Source organism: Pelophylax lessonae (genome assembly GCF_965119305.1).
Source record: "Pelophylax lessonae genome assembly, chromosome: 4".
Lineage (NCBI taxonomy): Eukaryota > Metazoa > Chordata > Amphibia > Anura > Ranidae > Pelophylax > Pelophylax lessonae.
Window position 1 is genome coordinate 519,708,694 of NC_138771.1, and position 19,737 is coordinate 519,728,430.

The window sequence follows — 19,737 nt, forward strand, 5'->3', positions numbered from 1 at the left end:
CCACTCCCTACTGAACCAGCCAAAGTTTGATCTATGTATGGCCAGCTTAAGACTTTTCCTAAGAATTTTCACTTGAAATGCCATCCATCTATGGCGAGCTTTAGTCCCTTCTAACCATAACATGTATGGTTATACTGTCTGTCTGCTTTGTAGTAAACTGAAAGTTGGGATTTAGATTGTCCAATCTCCCTTGATCAAGTTCTTGTACTGGCCACAATATTCCTCCAATTAGAACATTTTGTTCTATCAGTAAATGATTTGTTCCAGTCTCTTGGCTGATCATCACTTTTCCAAGTGTTTTTTCCTGTAATGACAGCAATTTTCCGGCTCGGTGAAAGATTACCGGGGCCAGTTTTAGTGTCAGCACTACGAAACAGTGACTATTGATCTCTCATCAGATTAATGCTGATGCTCAAACTTGTGTCACATCCGATGAAAACGTGCCTAGTGTATTCCCAACATTAATGTACAGAACACTTCTATTACAGTGACTGAGGGCTATAATTCTCTGAATCCAAAAAATGTCAGGATTTAATTAGTTGCTGCAGGCAGGACCCCCTTCTCCACAGTGTACTGAGCATATCCCCCATGACAGTGACACTCACTTAGTAAGCAGCTGATTGGTCAGCAGCTGTTTGAGGTGCTGAGACAGCAGCTTCTTCTCCAGGGATAGCCGGATCCAGCCTCGAGCTCGTCCAACATCAGTCTTGATAACACTCAAGTTCTGAATATGTCTGGGAAAGGATAGCCAAAAATATGTTACCAGCATTAGTAGAAAATATACCAAGATGACATTTAGCTGTCTAACGCGCTGTGTATCAAATAATTGCTTTTTATAAAAAAATAAAAATACCTTTTTTTAAATCACTTGCCTATTGGGCTGACACTTCTCACATCAAAATCATTCTCAAATCAGTATTTTTTTGGGAGGAAGATTTCTTAGAACCCCCCCCCCCCCAAACAGTGTGTGTGTATATTATATAATTTTTAGCAGAGGCCCTATAGAATAAAATTCTGTGATTTGCATTTTTTTTATGGTATTTGCTCAACGGTTGTTTCAAATGCACTTTTTTGGTGAAAAAATACACTCAAATGTATTTTATCACACACAAACAACATACTACCCAATTTTTTGGTAAAATGTAAGAGATGATGTTACACTAAGTAAATAGATACCCAATATGTCACGTTTTAAAACTGCATATGCCCATGGATTAACACCAAACTATGGTACCTAAAATTCTCTATAGGCAACGCAGTTTAGAGTTCCAGAGTAGGTCTGGCACTAGAATTATAGCTCTTGCTCTGACATTCGCGACAATAGCTCACATATGCGGTGCGATCTCTTTTTACATATGCGCGCGGGACTTAGGTATGCATTCACATTTTCGCATGGGGGGGGACGGGGCGCTTTGAATTTTTTATTAATATTTATTTTATCTAAAGCGTTTTACGCTCTTTAATTTTTTTGTATCAACTTTATTGTTATCACAACAGATTAACAAAATCCCTTGTGACCGGTCCTCTTAATGGAGAGACCCTAAATCTCTCCTCTGGCCTCCAATGTAGCCAATCAGAGACTGATCAGTCTGATTGGCTGCTTTCCTGGCCACTAACGGGCAGGTAAACAAAGAGCCGAAACCGGAAGGGACTAATCCCTGTATGAGTTTCCGGGGTCACAGAGAACAATGTCAGTTCCTCTCTTGCTTTGCTTTGCAGCTGCCACCACAGCACTCCCAGCAGTGGGGGGGGGGAAGAACCCCTGTAGAACTGCCTGCTGAAAATTCCGATACTGAGATGATGCCTGGGATAGATACAGGCATCATCCCGGTTTAACCACTGCAATCCATGTGATATTAAATCTAATGTTTAATATCAGTATTGCAGACAACCTATAGTCTTTTTGCAGCAATGGCCTGTCTACATCCTTCAGCATCAGATGCACATTATTCCTTTTTTCTTGAAAGTGACAACCAGCATGGTCGCTTGTAGTCTTCATTGGGAAAGCAGGTGACAAGGCAAGAGCAAATTTGGGAAACTGGGACAGAGTGTTGTCACCTTATAACAAGAAGTCCCTGCACAAAACCCTCATAAAAAGGATCACAGGCATGAATTTCATAAAAGCTGAAGCTTTAGAAATATTAAAAATTGCTTATGAAATTACTTTAAAAACGTGAAAAGATTAGTAATTAGGTTTACATTTAGATGGAGTCCAGGCATGATTCCAAAAAGGTATTACGGAGGTTACAATGATTTGGTGCACTGCTTCTAATGGTATAGTAAAAGGCGGCGAGATCTCCGTGATTTATATTTTTATAGACCCGCCGTTGCTTTTATATTTTGGAGCCGAGATCAGGGAAGTCAGAGGGGTTGGAGCGGAGATGATTTCATGTACCCGCAGCAACAGCTGATGCGGTGCAACGTTACAAAACACTACCCCGTGACAATTCCCTACCCTCCGCAACTATGAGCATGCGCAGTGGGAAGCTGCTCGAGGGTAGGGAAGGAAGTGACAAGGGTAGGGAATTTTCACGAGGTAGGGTTTTTTTAACGTTACACCGGAAGGCAAAGAACTTTGATATCCAGACAGTAGGAGTGACATCACAGACACAGAATCCTGCTCTATACAGCTAAAATAGGTAAGATACAGATAAACTGACAGTGGGGTTGTAATTCATTTACATGCACAATGCATCTGTTTTGGGGGAGGAAAAGATGGAGTTCTTTAAGCCTTTGCTGGGAGTTTTTCAAAGTTTATTTCCCCAACAACTTTATATTTCATACACTCACATCTTGATGGTCCCTCTGTGGGTTTCTCTTTAGAATTCAGTTGTGCATCCCAGTTTTCTTCTTTCTAAATAAACTACAAAATATTCACCAGCTCCCGTCCTAATGTAATTATTTGCAGGTTTTGATGTGGGGGGCCAGGGGACCACTTCACATTAATAGGAGGCTCTGCCGTGCAAGACTGAAATTGCTAATTAAGGAATTAACATTTTAAATTAATGGATGCGGTTGCTGGCTGCTATAGTCTATAAGCCGCCTTCAACCACACAAATAGCCTAAAGACTTAGAACTACTTTATAAGGGAAAAATACCAAAAACTCTGCAGTGAGAAAAAAAAAACACATTAGATCTCACTTATACAGAGTTTATAGCATTACAAACTTTGTATTTTTCCTCATAAAACCGCTTTCCCTTACCGCTAACAATTTACAAAAAAGGTATACACTGACTGCAGTGCTGCGCAGTATACTAGGAGGAAGCCAGGATTGTATACTGCACAAGAGTGGGAGCCGAGTGGAAGGGCGATAAATTAAGTCATCCTTGGTGAACCAATGGCTGAAGACCAAAAACTCTGCACCGAAGACAACTGGGAGAAGATACCAGCAGTGACAACAAAGCGATGAGAGGAAAGCATGAACATTCTATATTCTGAGGAGGGCACACTAGGGGGTAAGACTGCCATATTGTACATGTACCCTATACCTTATTTAAGGCCCAGTGATGTCATAATTGGGTCTCCATTGTTCTTTATACAATGCAGAGGTAGATGATGGCTGGAAGGGGCACTTATTTATATATATATATATATATATATATATATATATATATATATATATATATATATATATATATATATATATATATATATATATATGTGTGTGTGTATGTATTGATGAAAGCAGCAGGTTGATTTTTGAATTGGTTTATGCAAAGAACAAAATTCCTTGATGGATGGATGTCAGTCAGGGAGGAGGAGACTGCCCTTGGAAATGCCCATGTGTGGCTGAGCCTCCATGACTGAAAGAATTGAAATTCAATACAGGAAAAGAATGGAGCAGGGACAGTCAGGGAGGAAAGAGATGATGCTGTACGTCCTCCAGCCCGAAAATTAGATGGGCTCTGACTTGCTCCAACATCTCTCCTCAATGAATGGTTGTGTTCTCGTTCTTAAAATCCCTTGCTGGTTCCTGGCTGCGCTGACAGGATCCCAGCTTTTCCATTAAAGAATCAACAATCTTATTTTTGCTTTTCTGTATATTTATGTACTAGACATTCACAATATAATGGCCTGGCCTGCACTCTGAATAATGTATTATGACAAGTTTTTAAATATTTATGATCCACGACTGAGCAATGATCAGCAACTGGGAGGAATAGGTGAACTCTGTTTACGCTTTCTTGACTTGTGTATGTGGATGGAAGAGAAGGAAAGTGCTAGCTCAGTACAGGAAGGAAGATACTGAGGAGGAGGGGAGGGAGAAGAAAGCTATATATATATATATATATATATATATATATATATATATATATATATATATATATATATATATATATATATATACACACACACACACACGAGGAATTAAGTAGAGAAGAAGGATAAAAGGGACAAGATAAGGGGGTGGGGGGGGGGCTAAGGAAGAGAGGCGAGTAGGAATAGAGGGGTAGAGAAAAGGAGGGGAAAAAAGGAAAGCAAAAGGTGAAAAGAGAGGGGTGAACAAACAATGGTGGGAGGGAGAGGCGGCGAGAGCCAGAGAGGGACAGGGGGGGAGCGAGAGAGAGTCGGAGAGGGACAAGGGAGGGGGGGGAGAAAGAGAGAGCCGGAGAGGGACAAGGGGGGGGGGGGAGCAAGAGAGAGCCGGAGAGGGACAAGGGGGGGGGGGCAAGAGAGCCGGAGAGGGATGGGGGGAGCGAGAAAGAGCCGGAGAGGGACGGCTGGAGAGGCGGAGAGGGACGGGGGAGAGCGAGAGTAACACAGCACAAGAGATGGATGCTTTAGATGGTGGCAAACTGGCGTGGAAGTGTTTTACAGGTAGGCACATATTGTGGGCTGTATATGGCAGATACTGGATTGTATATATTGAGTGCATTATATATTGCGTGTACAGCACAAGATGTGGGGCTATAGCTATTGGTATGTTATCTGGTTCTGGCAGGTCAAACGAGTGGTACTGGTCTTGCAATATTTGCCAACACTGTGGACAAACCCAGCAATTGTTTTGGTATCGTGCATTGGCAGTATATAACTCTAATTGGGACCGAATGTTGGATTGTTAAGATTACAAGTAATTGTGCAGATAAGGTTTGATCATTTAATCCATGATCATAAAATGATTAGGATACAGATTCTGAGTCTGGGCTGCTTTTTGCAGATGTGTATCCTCTAATTATGTTGATGGAAGACAGGTGCTTCCCGTTCTGACACATCGATACCTCTCATGATAATTGGAACCATTCTGAGCCCCTTTAGTAAATTTGGGTGTGCGGTTGGTTTTTTGTATTTACCTGGGTTTTGTAGTTCTATACATGGTCCAGCCTTTATCTACTCCAGTCTGGTCTCTATATATGACCCAAGCACCTATATTTTTTATGCACGTTCATGAATTACCAGAGAGGGAGAGATGGCGTGGGATGTCTTCTGCGGGCCTGAAATAGAGCTCTTCCAGCTGCCTCCCTAAGGAAATTATCCTGCACCGCCTCCTTCAAAACGCCTAAGAGGCATGGCTTAGGGGTCTAAAAGGTACATCAGTGGAAAAAGAGCTAATAATGGTTCTCAATATTTACTCCTAGTATCTGTGAAGTTTTGGACAGTGCCACAGTAAATTAATAGAAAGATATCTTTAATCAGAAATTTTTTGTGGATTTGTGTTTTTTTTGTCAACCCAGGGTTTACAATCTTATGCCAACAGTTTTAAAAGACCACAAAGTTAAAACAAGAGTAACATTCTCAACATGTAAGCAGGATGTCGTGTCACTTCTGCCTCTGTTCTGAATTACACTGCATGCTACGACAGTCCTGCCTTGCAGATTTATCAAGTGAAGTATGTTTCTAGTAATGAACCCACTGTCACTCACACACCTCATGTCCTGAATCAGCGACACCCGTAATGATGGTAATCCGCCATACGTATCGGATTTTCTTCTTTCTGAGGCCAAAGTAACTGAAATTTCAAATGAAAATTAAAACAATACATCATTTTATGTTTATGGGCACCCTAAAGATACCCTTTTACTGACTAAAATATTGCACATAAAAAAAAAAACAAAAACAGAAAAATCAAGTATTTTAAATACTTACTTGCTGTTTTTCTTCAAATAAATGCTTTATTATTATTATTATTATTATTTTTTTTTTTACTTGCAATGTGGCTCCAAGCTTGCTAGAAAACCTACATTCTCCAGGAGAATCACCAACCCTCTCCAATTCTGGGAGTGTCTAATTACTGTCTGCGCTGACCCAGCTCCTCTGACCCTCCTCTTACCTCCCTACAAAATCTTTGTGTCTGTTTGGGGAGGAATACCATAGTGTCACGTAATTGACAGCTCACAGTCTACTGCAGCTGCCAACATCACAACAGCACACAGCAATAGTCACGGGCCTTTTAAAAGTTTACACAAGGGAGACTTTAACAGGTGAAGAACATGCATACAATGTTAAAATGCACATGTAATCCTATAATAAGATTGTTGTTGAAATATTCTGGCGACAGGGTCTTTTTAAGTAAAGTAGGTCACAGGGTGAGTAACAAAGGCACATGTACCTGGAGATTCAGAATTGCGATCATGCCTCTCTTGCCGGTCCTGGTAGTGTACCAGATGAGACCACAAAGCAGACTTCCCCTGCAGAGAACAGGATTATTAATAGTTTGTACAATACATGGATAAATGCAGTTTTTAGTAAACACATCAGACATCTTCTCAGGGTTTGATTTTCTTTTTTTTTTTTTAAAGCTGGCCACTCACTTTATAATCCGATTGTATTTGTTGGTAAAGTGACATTGTGTAACGTTTATACAAAGTATAAAGGTCCATCTAAAAAATACACTCATAGGTATTGTGCATATATAATCCAAATCACAAAGCCATAGACCAGGGTTTCTCAACCAGGGTTCCGTGGAACCCTAGGGTTCCTCCTGAGGTTGCTAGGGGTTCCTTGAGCAATGGAAATGGAATGAAAGCCTTTCAGATAAGTTTCCAATGACACCATTGTTCCTTTTAGCTCTCTGTAAGGGGGTAATTCTTCCCAATGATGACAAGAGTAAGGAGCATTCTTCCCAATGACTGTCACACTAATGTGTCATGAGTTGTAGATTTTTAATTTCTAGCAGGGGTTCCCCGAGACCAGAAATTTACTTCAAGGGTTCCTCTGTGTTAAAAAGGTTGAGAAAGGCTGCCATAGACAATTCTCAAGTTTCTGTGGATCACATGTAGAACAATGTCACAGTCAATTCAACAAGTTATGTTGATAGTTATCCAAAAACAGTTCATTACTAATTATCACAGATAGCGCGGCAAGAAGTTGATTGAAATGCCCATCAAGGCCAGTCACTATAGCCACAAAGGGTTAAAGTATGTCCAAGAAAGAGCTACAATTTACCACTAAACCTCCTCCTCCAGTACTTTTCTCTTTTACCTATACACACCTGAGGGTTTTTCAGCTCGTAAAAAAACGCTCATCTCTAAAGTCTCAAAACGCCCAACAAGCAAAATCCTATTTGTTTCAATGGTCCCTGTTCAGATATGAACGTTTTGTCACCTGAAGCAAAACGCCTGAAGGTCAAAAAAGTACATGAGCTTCTTTTTTGGCAGATTACAAGCGTTTTTGTTAGACGTCAATGCCTGCCTCCAAACACCTGCAAAAAACGCTTGAAAAAAAACCTAAAAAAAGCCCAAAGAAACGCCCGAAAACAACAAGCTCAGGTGTGAATGGAGCCTTAGTACCAACTTTTAAAAATTCTCTGGGACATCATCACCAAACCTGTGTGTTCTTGCAGGGGCAGCTGTGCTTGGAGCATAACTGCTATTGATATAAGCATGGCCCCCAGCACTATATCTACTAAAATCCCTTTCCCTACACTGACCATGAAATTGAATACAGCCCAAAGGGCACTTTTTTGGCATTAGTTCCCTTATGAACAACCTGTGCCTAATTCAGGCAAGCAATTGCACCATGGGTTTAATGCCCATATTTGCAAAAGGACTTGTCACTGGGTGGGCGGCGCCTGATAGGGAACTGAGAGACTAGTTCCACATCAGGGCTGCTTTACTACGGCAGTGGGTGGATTCACAAGCTGCTTTTGAGCTGAATAGCGGCTATAGATCTGCAAATTGCTGTGCATTGTTAATCAAAAGTAAAATGGACCTGATGGGGAACTAGTCTCAGTTTTCCCCATCAGGCTCAGTGTGATGGGCGCAGTAGCCAGGAGAAGGGAGGGAGTGCACGAAGTAAGGAGTGGCCAGTATGACACTGTTGTCAGCCCAAATAGAATGTAAGCTTATTGGATTTTATTTTTAAGCATCAACAGGTATGTTTTTGCACCTGCAGTGTTTTTAAGCAGTTCCTGCCCGGCCTATAGCAATTTGACGGCCGAGCGGGACTTTCATCATTCTGGGTGGACGTCAAATGATGTCCTGCCGGAATAGGACACGCTGCGGGCGCAATCAGTCATTGGCTGTGTCCACCAGACACAGCCTATAACTGATCAGAGAACCAGCCTGCTGCCTGTACCATGTGATCATTGTGACCAATCATAGCAGTTCACATGACAACTATAAACAATGAATGGATTCAAATAATGCCATTGTTACAATTGTGTTAGCTGCGATTGGTCTCGGTGATCACATAGTACAGACAGGGCTAATCACAGCCCATCTGTACCATGTGATTAGCTTTGGCCAATCACAGATAATTAAAACAAAAACAAACTGAATTAAATCGATTTCATTCAGTAAAGTGCTTGCCTATAGCAAAAAATTAATTAATAAATAAAAAAATACCGATAACTTCCTCAGATTAAAACAATATTGCTCTGGTCACAGTGTGTTTTTTTTTTTAAAAAAGGTAAAAAAAAGAAAAAATTAAAAAAAATGTAATAAAGAAAATAAAATTTAAAAATGTAAGAAAAACCTAAAAATATGTTTGTTTTGTTCATACCGTCACCAGTCAGTGTCCCTGATTACTGCCACAACAGTTCTAGGACAATGCTGTAATACACTGGTGATAGTACGTAAAAAAAATTAAAATAAAAAAATAAAAAATTGTGACATTTTGTTTTAATTTCTTAATTTTCCAAACAATTATGACAAAAAAAAAAAAAATGGGATTTTTGTACTAACCGTAAAATCCATTTCTCTGACTTTGACGGACACAGCGCTCCAGAAATCATAACTACTGTAGTTATGACTAATGGAGCGCTGTGTCCATCGATGAACGAAAGAGAAATTACAACTTCAAAAAAGTGCATCTCATGCATCTTACTAAATACCTCGGATTGTCTACTTTCTAAAAAGAGGTCTTTTGGGAGATATTTGTACTGCACTGGCATTTTTGGGCCTGAAGAAATGACAGAGGCCATCAGTAAATCAGGATTGATCTATTTGCAGATATACACCGATTTAGGTTATTTTCACCAAAGAAATGTAGCAGAATACATTTTGGCATAAATTTATAAAGAACGATTATCTGCTAAATTTTAGAACAAAAACACAAAACTTTTTTTTTTTTAATTTTCAGTATTTTTTTGTTTATTTAGCAAAAAATAAAAAACATAGTGGTGATTAAATACCACCAAAAGAAAGCTAGCTGTGGGAACAAAATGATAAAAGTCTAGTTTGGGTACAGTGTTGAATGACCGTGCAATTTTCATTCAACGTGTGACAGTGCTGAAAGCTGAAAATTGGCAGGTACTGAAGTGGGTAAAAAGATATGGGGAAATGTGCATGTAATGCAGAGATGCACTAGATGTGTTATTTTTTTAAATTTCACACAGACATACACTTTAAATAACTGTACAAGAAGTCTATTTCAGATATGTATACTTTTAATCAGGGACATCAGCAAACTATTTCCACGTCAGCAAACTATTTCCACGTTGGCAGAGCCCAGTAATATATAGAAATGATCTCACCAAATGGACTTTGATAATGAAAGCTTATACAAATCGGTGGTGGCCTGGAGATTCTGTATGATTATCAATGCAGAATATCTGCGAATGTTGCATTTGTTGATTGACTCATTTATTTGGAAATTAAAATAAACTGTAATAAAATGTTTGGTGACATGTATAAGAAATGAACTTTGATACACAATGTCCAATAAACATACGTATTAGCATAAAGGTGTGGTGATCACTTTTGGACTTCCAGTATTTAGTTACTGAATTTGAAATGCAGTGTTTGGTCAATCAGATGCTTCCTTTGATTATCTAACTTGTACCAGAATATCACCAGGTGAAAATCAGAAGGGCAGCTATGGACTTTACAAACTTCCTATTAAAAAATGCTGGTACATAGGTCTCATGTGCTTTAATGATGCCACAGGATATATTTTAAAACCTACAATAAAATTGTATCCATCAAAAACATCAGCACAATTACTCACTGTTCGTGCAACTGAAATCACTTGAATAGATTTAAAACAAGTACATGTGAACAGGGCAGTGGCGGCTGGTGCTCCATGGGCCGGGGGGGGGGGGGGGGCGGCAGATGGACCACACCATAACACCCCCCCCCCCCCCTCCCGGACCAATCCTACATGCTAAAAAAAAAAAAAAAAAAGGCCCCATTGAGCTCCAGGCGTCCAGCGCCCAGCATGTAGATTAGGGGGCCGGATGCATGGATAGGGGGGGGGGGGGGCGCCCCTGCGCCCCCAATGCACCAGCCGCCACTGGAACAGGGCTTTTTTTTTTTCTCAGAAAATAGGTGCTCCCCTTTCAGAGGCACCCCTCGTCTCCGCCCCTACCTACCCCCGAGCACCGTTACTTGGTTCCACCCCCTACGCACCTCCCAGTAATGGACCAACCACAACAAAATACCCCCAGCAGCAACAACAGATCCCCCCACAAACCACATCAATAGACCCTCCAGCAAGCAGCTGCAATAGACTGCTTCCTCAACAGTAGGTCCCTCCCCAGCAACAACTAACCTGCAGCAACAATGGATCCTTCCCAGCAACAATAGACCTTCCCCTGCAAAAATCCCTTCCAGAGACAACAGGTCCTCCGGCAACAATGGACCTCCCCCCGTAATAACCCCCACCCATCCCCGCAAAAAAATATTCCCTACAGCAACAATAGGTTCCCCAGCAGCCAGCATCAATAGACACTGTAGCAGAACCCAGCACCCCTTGCCATTACATACATTCAGTGCTGGAGGTCCCAGAACTGAGCTTCCCCGCTGAAAAATGCCCTGCATGTGAAAAAAATAAAGTCCAGATACTCTGAAACCAATATAAAAATATATCCCAAGAAACGATTCCATAAAGGGCCTTATAGATTGGACATCTGTCCAATCTATAAAAGGCCCATAAAATGGCTTTCTGTACTGCAAATCTGCATCAGGCACACAATCAGAAAAGTAAAGTAAACATAAAAACAAACAACAAACCCTTTTTGTATGAAGATTACCTGTTTGACCTGAAGGCCGTGGCTCCAAATGCGCTCCAGCAGGTCACACAGACTGGCTATCAGAGTGTTTTCTTCTAATCCAGTTATGTTGGCATCAGCATGACCCAACTCCACAGCCTCATGACCCATCTTCTCCACAAGCATCCGTTTTGTCTACAGATACATCATTGTGGTCAGTAATAATAGACAACTTTTATTAAACTATAGTGCTTTTTCAATTTTTAAAGAGGTTTATAGCCAAAACTAGAAAGAAAAAAAAAAAAAAAAACTTATCTACTGGATAGTGAAGGAAATGTGTAAAGATAAACTTCAGCTATAAAAAAATTGGATTTTTGTACTTACCGTAAAATCCATTTCTCTGAGTTCATCGACAGACACAGCGCTCCATAAATCAGAACTACTGGGTTATATTGCCTCCTCCAGGAGTGGGACTAGGCAGAACAAAAAAACACCTGACTACGCTCATGGGCTGTCCTCAGCTTGGTATATAACCCCACCTCTCTGCTCTAGGTAACCAGTTTAGTAGCAAGTAGTATTAGAAGTATCAGAACTCCATAGAGGAGTGGGTGCTGTGTCCACTGATGAACAATTTTCTCTTTCGTTCATTGACAGACACAGCGCTCCATAATTCATAACTAGTGGGACGTCCAAAAGCAGTGGCAAAAGGAAAATGAGGGCTGGGGAAAATAACCAAAGGCTAAACAGAAGAGCCCTTAACCAGGATACAAGAGTCTTTACCTGGGTCACAGGAGCGCCATCTGAGAAATAAAAGTTTAAAGAAAAAAACACCACTCAAGAGGAAACAGCCCCTTTTAAAACAGCAGCCTGCAAAACTTGCGGCCAAAAGAAGCATCCGCAGATGCCAAAGTATCTATCTTATAGAATTTTGTAAAAGTATGCACCGACGAACAAGTGGCCGCCTTGCAAACTTGCGATATTGATGCCTGACAGAAGGCCCAAGAAGCACTCAGCGCCTGAGTAGAATGCGCCGTGACAGGGAAAAGGTGGAACCTGACCTTTAATGGAATAGGCCTCAGTCACCGTCTGTCTGATCCATCTGGAGATGGTACCCGAAGAAACGGCCAGCCCTTTTCTTGGTCCGTCCGTAACCACAAAAAGCGAATCTGATCTCTGAAAGGACTCAGTAGATGCCAGATACACCCGAATCGCACGAACCTCATCCAAGGTATGCACACAAATTCTTTGGGATGAGCCGGCTTGGGACACAAGGAAGGTAAAAAATGTCCTCATTCAAATGGAAGTCCGAGACAACTTTGGGCAGGAATGATGGACAGGGATGAAGAACCACCTTATCCCTAGGGACCACTAAATAGGGACTGCGACAGAATAATGCCGCCAAATCCGAAACCCTGTGGACCGAGGTAATAGCCACCAAGAATGTAACCTTCTGGGATAACGTAGGCAAGGAAATCTCCCGAATATTCTCAAATGGGGGTTTCTGGAGAACTGAAAGTACTAAATTGAAATCCCATAGCGGCATACGAGACTGTACAGGTGGAGCCACATGTTGAACCCCCTGAATGAAGAATGAACTAAAGAGTGCGAGTTTTAGGATCATTGTAACCAGTTTGTCTATTTACCTTGTTTTCTTAGTTAGGTTATACATTTCTTCTGAAAATCGAATAAAAATCATTGAAACCAAAGAGTGCGTGGCTAGGGGTTGCTGAAAGAAGATTGCCAGGGCAGACACCTGGCCCTTGATGGTACTCAAGGCCAACCTCTGATCAACGCCCTGTTAAAGAAAGGTTAAGATCCGAGCCACAGAAAAGGATCGAGGATGAGCGCCAATCGACTTACACCATTACACGCTTTCCACGTACGATGGTATATAGTAGGGATCACTGATCCAGGCAGACCTCTATCCCTCGGTACCTGGCCTTCAATAGCTAAGCCATTAAAACTAGCGACTAAAAAGCAGGATGCTAGATCAGCCCTATAGACAACTGGTCTTCTCGTAGAGGAAGCCCCCAAGGCACGTTTATGGCCACCAGACTGATTGAAAGATCCTCGCCCTTGATTCCTTGCAGGAGTTGCAGAAGAAGCCTGAGTCGAGAATGATATTCTGGTCTTATCGTGGCCCTTGGATGCCTGCGGCGTTTGCCAGAGGAACCCGTGATCTCGCCACTTACCTCGGTATCCCCCTGTGGAGCCGAACCTGCTAAAAGAGCTGCATGTAGGACTGTGCAAACAGAACTGTCTTGAAGGTGGATACCACCAGACTCAGAACCTGTATGCAAAATGGGAGAGAGAACTAATCTGTGGGACAGCAGCCGGTGAACCACAGCCTGTGGTTTCTGAAGTTTGTTCAGAGAACCCAGGCCGGAAACCAGCAAAGATGTCCCCCCACTCCAATATTGGCTAAGGGCAGGACTTCATGCTGAAGGGATCTTGTCTGTGGGTCTGGAGAAGCTAGCTCTAGGCTAACCAGACCAAGGATGCTTGGAACCTCCCGGGGAAGATTTGAAAGATCCATTTCCCTTATTTTCCATCCCAGAAGCACAAAATAATTTTCTATGTGCTGATAAGGAGGGCCTCCGTCTGCGACAAGGCTCCTTCTCTTTCTTAGACTATGGCAGGAAGGTACTCTCCCCCCCCCCCCCTGTGATACCCCTAATGATGTCATCCAGGGTAGCCCCAAACAAGTGATTGGGCAGATCAATGGGAGCTTTCTTAGAGGCTTGGTCTGCAGACCAATTCTTAAGCCACAGCAAGTGCCTAATAACCAATAACTAATAAACTGCAGCCCATGAACCAACTGGTCTGATAAATCAACATAAGCAGCAGGGACCTACTCACTCCCCAGGCCCTGGCGCAAAAGCTTGGCCCATTCAGTTAGGGTCTGAGACAACCAGGGCTGAGGAAAAGACTGGCAAAGACTGGCAATTTCAAACCAGCCATAGTAAACCTGCTGTGTGCCACAACCTCCGCTTTCCTGTCAGTCGGGTCCTTAAAGAATGGGGATTCCTCTACTGGGATCATGGTAGCTTTGATCAACCTGGAAACAGGAGGTTCCACCACTGGTGTACTTGTCCCCTTTTTTCAAAGTGACTCCTCAAAGGTATAACGTACAGCAAAATGTTTGGGGACCACAAAGGGTAATTTTGGTTGTTCCGATTCCTTACAGAAAAACCTGTCAAAATAAGACACATAAGGAAACCCCTTTGGAGTGCAAGGTGACTTATGCGTAACCAAACGACACCTCTACGTTCGTGGCTACATCAGCTGCATCCTCCATTTTTAAAGTCTCACACACTGCAGTGATAAGTGCGTCCACCAGCGCTTTTTAATTCGCTGCTTCGACAATGGAGGAATCATCCTCACTATCGAATGGATCTGGGGGTGGGATATTAAGCCCCCCCTGGACAGGTAGTGTCCATGGCAGCATCAGGTTAAGAATCAGATGAGACAGACTGAGCAGGAAAAGGCGGGGGGGGGGGGGGGGTACCGCTTCCTCCTGGGCCTTTGCCCACACGCCACTTCCACCCGGGACATTAAGGACTGCTGGACCACCGTCAGTGCAACCAAGGAAAAGCTGGGGTTCCGAGGGACCTGCTGCCTCCATGAGGGGGTCAGTGGGGGAGATGCAACCCTGAGGCTTCATAAGGAAAGGAAGACCTTGCAGTACAAAAATGATCTTTTGGCACCACAAAAGGATCCCCCCCAAGGCTCAGGGTACCTATCAGCAGAGAGAGATAACAGGGACCCCCAAGGACTCATCCTACCGATCGAAGGAGCGCTGAGAATTCGGACCCAGCATCACCAAGGATGCCATCCCAATTCATATGTTCAGGGCACAGGAAGAGAAAACTGAGGAGGAAGAGGAAGAGCTTCGGATTCCCACAGGCTTCAGTCGTCTTCAACATCTCTCGGACTAAGGGAAAATGGCCCCTGTGACATCATTGGGCTACAGAAACATAGCTGCTAACCAGAAACCAGTCAGACTAAGGGAAAATGGCCACCATCAGCTACAAACGCTGAAGCATGCTGCAAGGATCTTCCCTGCTCCCTCTGCAATGCTGCACCCTCTGCAAGGGGACCCCCTCCCCCGCAAAAGGTAAGACACACATTAGGGGAGACTAATTAGGGGGCACTGCACTGGGACCCCCCCTGCACTATATTCCACACTGCAAACAGTAAGGCATGCACCTAGGAGTCTCCTACACTGGGACCCCTCCAGACGAACAGGGCAGTACACACACACTATCCCAGGACCCTTGCAGAGTGGGGATAGCTTGGGGGAGACCCCAGGGGGTCTTTGCTGCATCCTCTACCCTGGGACCCCCACCAGACTCCAGGTCCAGACAGAGGGGAAAAGGGAGTGGGGGAAGCCCAGCTCACTGATGATAAAGGATGGGAGGAGGGAACCTGAAGGCAGGTCTGACTGTCCCTGGAGGTTACTTGCATTCACCCCAAAAAAACTGCCAAAAAGCGGAGAGGGGGGACTATACTTATCCTTCCATGGTGCGGGTAAGCTCCAGACAGAATTCTCGTTACTGAAGTAGGGGAGCTGTCGGGCAAGGGACCGCTGCGACTCAGACCCCAGCACGGTCGTATGTGACCCCGCAAGACGTTTATCTCGCTGGCCAACCTCTGTCCGTAAAGGCTGTCGCGGCCGACCTAGTGCGTAGCTGCGGTCTGCACGCACTCGCTGGCTGGGCTGGGGGGACCACTGGATCTAGATTATCCAGCCCGGCATTTGATTGTAGCTCTCCCAAAAGAAAAAACAAAAAAAAGGATGCAAGGAAGGAGAAAAAAAATTACTAGGACCAGAGATCCCAGCCGGGAGCCTAGGTCCTTACGCCTGACTAGACAGATTAAAACTGGTTACCTAGAGCAGAGAGGGGGGGTTATATACCAAGCTGAGGACAGCCCATGGGCGTAGCCAGGTGTTTTTTGTTCTGCCTAATCCTACTCCCGGAGGAGGCAAAATAACCCACTTGTTATGATTTATGGAGTGCTGTGTCCGTCGAACGAAAGAGAAATAAAAAATGTTATAACAGTAAATTGCTGCAATACTTAACTTTACTCTGGAGCTTACCCCTGTAGTCATTTTTTTCTGCCACTAGGTGTCCTCAGCCTTTCAGGATGAATGATGGCCAGAATCTTTAACCCACTTCTCTTGCGCCCAGGTGGTCATGTACTCCTAGCCAGGGGGGAGCCAACCTGGGCTCAGAGTATTAATGCACTGATTGGCAATGACATGTTATGTGAGCGCCATTCAGTGCAGCAGTAAGGATTGCTGTGTATGTAGAATATTTATACTTTTTTTCTTATAATAGACTTCAGCTTCAAACCTCCTGTCATTTTTTATTGCAGTCTGTGTCCTGCTAGGGAGACTTGCCTTGATTTCCTGTCCTGGAGACAAAACCGGACGTGAAAGCTAATGTTACCAGAGTAAGAGAATTCTGCCAGCTTGCTACAAAGGACACCTGTTCTGGGTGTTGAAGCAGTAGTCTCTCTGCTGAGGTCTGATATTTCGCCTGCTAAACTTCCCCTATGGCATCAACATCATCTACACCATCAAAACCTATGCACCCTGCTGATTGAAGAGCTCTAGCTCAGTAAGGGGCATGTTTGGCATCTGCAGAGAGACCACTGCTTCCACACACAGAGCAAAGCTCCTTCTCAGCTGTATGCTAGCAGGGGATAGGCTTTTCTATATAGATTGTGGCTGCATACAAAAAAAAAACAAAAAATAAAAGAAAGAACTGTAAGTTTACACCTTTTGTGGTTTTGAATTTAAAGTTAACGTTTATTAGGGCTTTAACAGTTCAACAATATTGTTTACACGGACACATTTATTAAAATGCAGAATTTACCTTCATCCGACATTCTTTCAGCAACCCTTCAACGAACTTGGAGTTGGTCTGGGCTATGACCGCAGGGGAGAGATCAGAGAGTTTGGGTTGTCTCACTGTCTTGCCCAGGCTTCTTGCCTCTTGCATATATTTCTATAGGGAAGGAAGATTAAACACTTTGTTAAAGAAGCCTGCTTTTGCTTTTCATCTTCTCTCTCCAACACTTTCCAGACTCTGTTCCCTGTAGGAGTTTGGTTGATTTTAAATCCCTCTAAAGCTTTTCACATGAGGAATGACACATAAAACAAGAGCAAGGAAACAAACTAAACCTGCCACAAACATGGGGTATGTAAACTGATGTAAATATACATAAGTAAAAGGTTAACTTCAATGAGTTCTATGAAGTGAAATGATCAGCAGATCCAGAGATGCAGGCAGCTGAAGTTATGTGCAAATCTGCCTCTTCCGTTTCCTAAGCTCACCCATTGGTCAGTGGGGTGATTTTATTAAAGTGTATGTAAGGGGCAAAATAAAAATAAACATTTGCAGTACATCGACATTCTGGGTGTTTATCCCTTTAACTACCCTGCATGTACAAAACAATATCCACTGACCTGCCAGAGAGTTATTGTGGGCTGACAACACACAGCATTTTTGTAGACCGAGTGGTGTCAGCCCTGCCCAGCTTTCTTTAGCCAAAATTACTTAACCACTACCACTCCCCAACAACATACAGGATAATTATATTGTAGTCTCAACATAAGGACTGGGAGGGATATTTACTCTCCTTGAAATAAAACATGAAGCCCTGGGCCTAACACAACTCTGAAATTCTGCCATGATTAACAGGTATTTTGATTTTTTTGCGATCAGATCTAACAAAACAATTTTAATGTTATATTTATTGGACCAAAGAAGAGCAAATAAGAGAAGTTCATTGTTACTGTATATGTACACCTTAGGAGATTATACAAGGCATTTGGGACAGGACAGAACAAGGCTAGGTTTCCATATAACATTAGCTGCCTGCTGGCTCTATTGACCATTTGACATCCAGTTTTCATTGAAGTTAGCCTCCTTTTTTTTCCCCCCATTAGGTTCTCAGACTAAATTGCTCAGGTCTGGGGCAGAGTTGTCAATGTGTTTTTTTTTTTTTTTCATTTTGGATAGAGAAATGAAGGGTTATAACCCCTGTAAGGTTTATTTTTTGGCCATCTTTGTCCCATTGGTGAGATTTATCTTCACTTGCTGTCCCATAGCCAAACAGGAAGTGAGAGGAAATCCCTGCAAATTAAAGGAATCTCTTGGGGACCCCCAATGTCACCAAAACTAGTGTGCCCATTGGAAGATTTCCTCTTACTTTTCTGGATTATGGATTCTCTTTTACTTTCACCTCCAATGAGAATGATAAACAGGTCAAATAGAGGAGGGTGAATCTCCCTAATAGGGGCACAGACAGCAATAAAAACCATCAGGTGTTCTAATCCATTTTCAAACTAAAAAAAAAAAAAAAAAAAGTTTTCCTTTAGTTATAATTTAGGTATAACCATCCAAAACTTTAAAAAGTTTGGTGTTTAGATTAGAGAGGGGTTAGAACACCTCTCAGGTTGTATTGCTGCCTGTGTTCCTGTTCGAGAGATTCAGCTCTCCATTTGTCCTGTTTACTGACCACGAAAGAAAATCCCAAATTTGTGTTGTCACCAGAAGAGGAATAGAGGGGAAATCTTCTAATGGAGACATTAGTTCTGGTGATAACCAGAGATTTTCTTTACTGTGGAGTTATTTATTCTCGCTTTCTTATGACTTTGGTCAGGAAAATAAAAAATCTCCCCAATGGGACACAGATGGTTAAAAAAAAAAAAAAAAAAAAAACTACAGGAGTAACCCTCTCATTCTATTCAAACTGGAAGAAAAGGGAAACGATACCAATAAATTGTCAGTTTAGGCAATTTTTTTTTAGTTTTTGGATAGAGTCGGAAGGATTAGAACTCCTGTTGGGTTTTTACTTTGATTTAGCGCACTGTTAGAGAGATTTATCCTCCCTTCGCCAATAGTGTCACCATACAGGAAATGAGGACAAATCGCCAACAAGGACACAGTGAGCAATACAAATCTGATGGGAAATCTAAACTTCCCTAACTCTTAAAAGAATAAGGTTTTGGATGGATTTACACGTCAATCGTTTTGACTATGATGAGTGATCATCCCAATTTGTCCCAGTTTTCCTTGCTCCAGTTTATATACATATAGTGTGTGTTAGGCCATGCAGCCTATGTGCCTTGTGTTCAAATTTGATCTAACCTAAAGTGCATGGCTTCAGCAACTGTCAAGTGAACACACTGAGTGACTGTTAGGAGACCAGCCTTAATATTACGGTTACTTTTGTTGTGCATAAAAGAAATCACAGCATGTACATACAAAACTTCTGCCTGGAATAAATGCGACACATCTGCAGTAATTATTTTCCAGAGGTGAACAAAGTAATGAATCTATGACTAAAGCTTTAC

At 42.5% G+C, this 19,737-nt stretch overlaps 1 protein-coding gene across 2 annotated transcripts in view; it reads right to left on the reverse strand.

Annotated features, from left to right (window-relative positions):
- The window catches only part of DENND5B (DENN domain containing 5B), a 198,461-nt gene that overhangs the window by 40,028 nt on the left and 138,696 nt on the right, over positions 1 to 19,737 (reverse strand). For both annotated transcript variants that reach the window (XM_082257218.1, XM_082257217.1), the window contains 5 exons: positions 17,252 to 17,383; positions 11,412 to 11,564; positions 6,549 to 6,627; positions 5,867 to 5,948; positions 606 to 734 (listed from right to left, as the gene is read on the reverse strand). In XM_082257218.1, the coding sequence (XP_082113344.1) occupies positions 606 to 734; positions 5,867 to 5,948; positions 6,549 to 6,627; positions 11,412 to 11,564; positions 17,252 to 17,383 (575 nt within the window). The remainder of the gene's footprint in view (positions 1 to 605; positions 735 to 5,866; positions 5,949 to 6,548; positions 6,628 to 11,411; positions 11,565 to 17,251; positions 17,384 to 19,737) is intronic.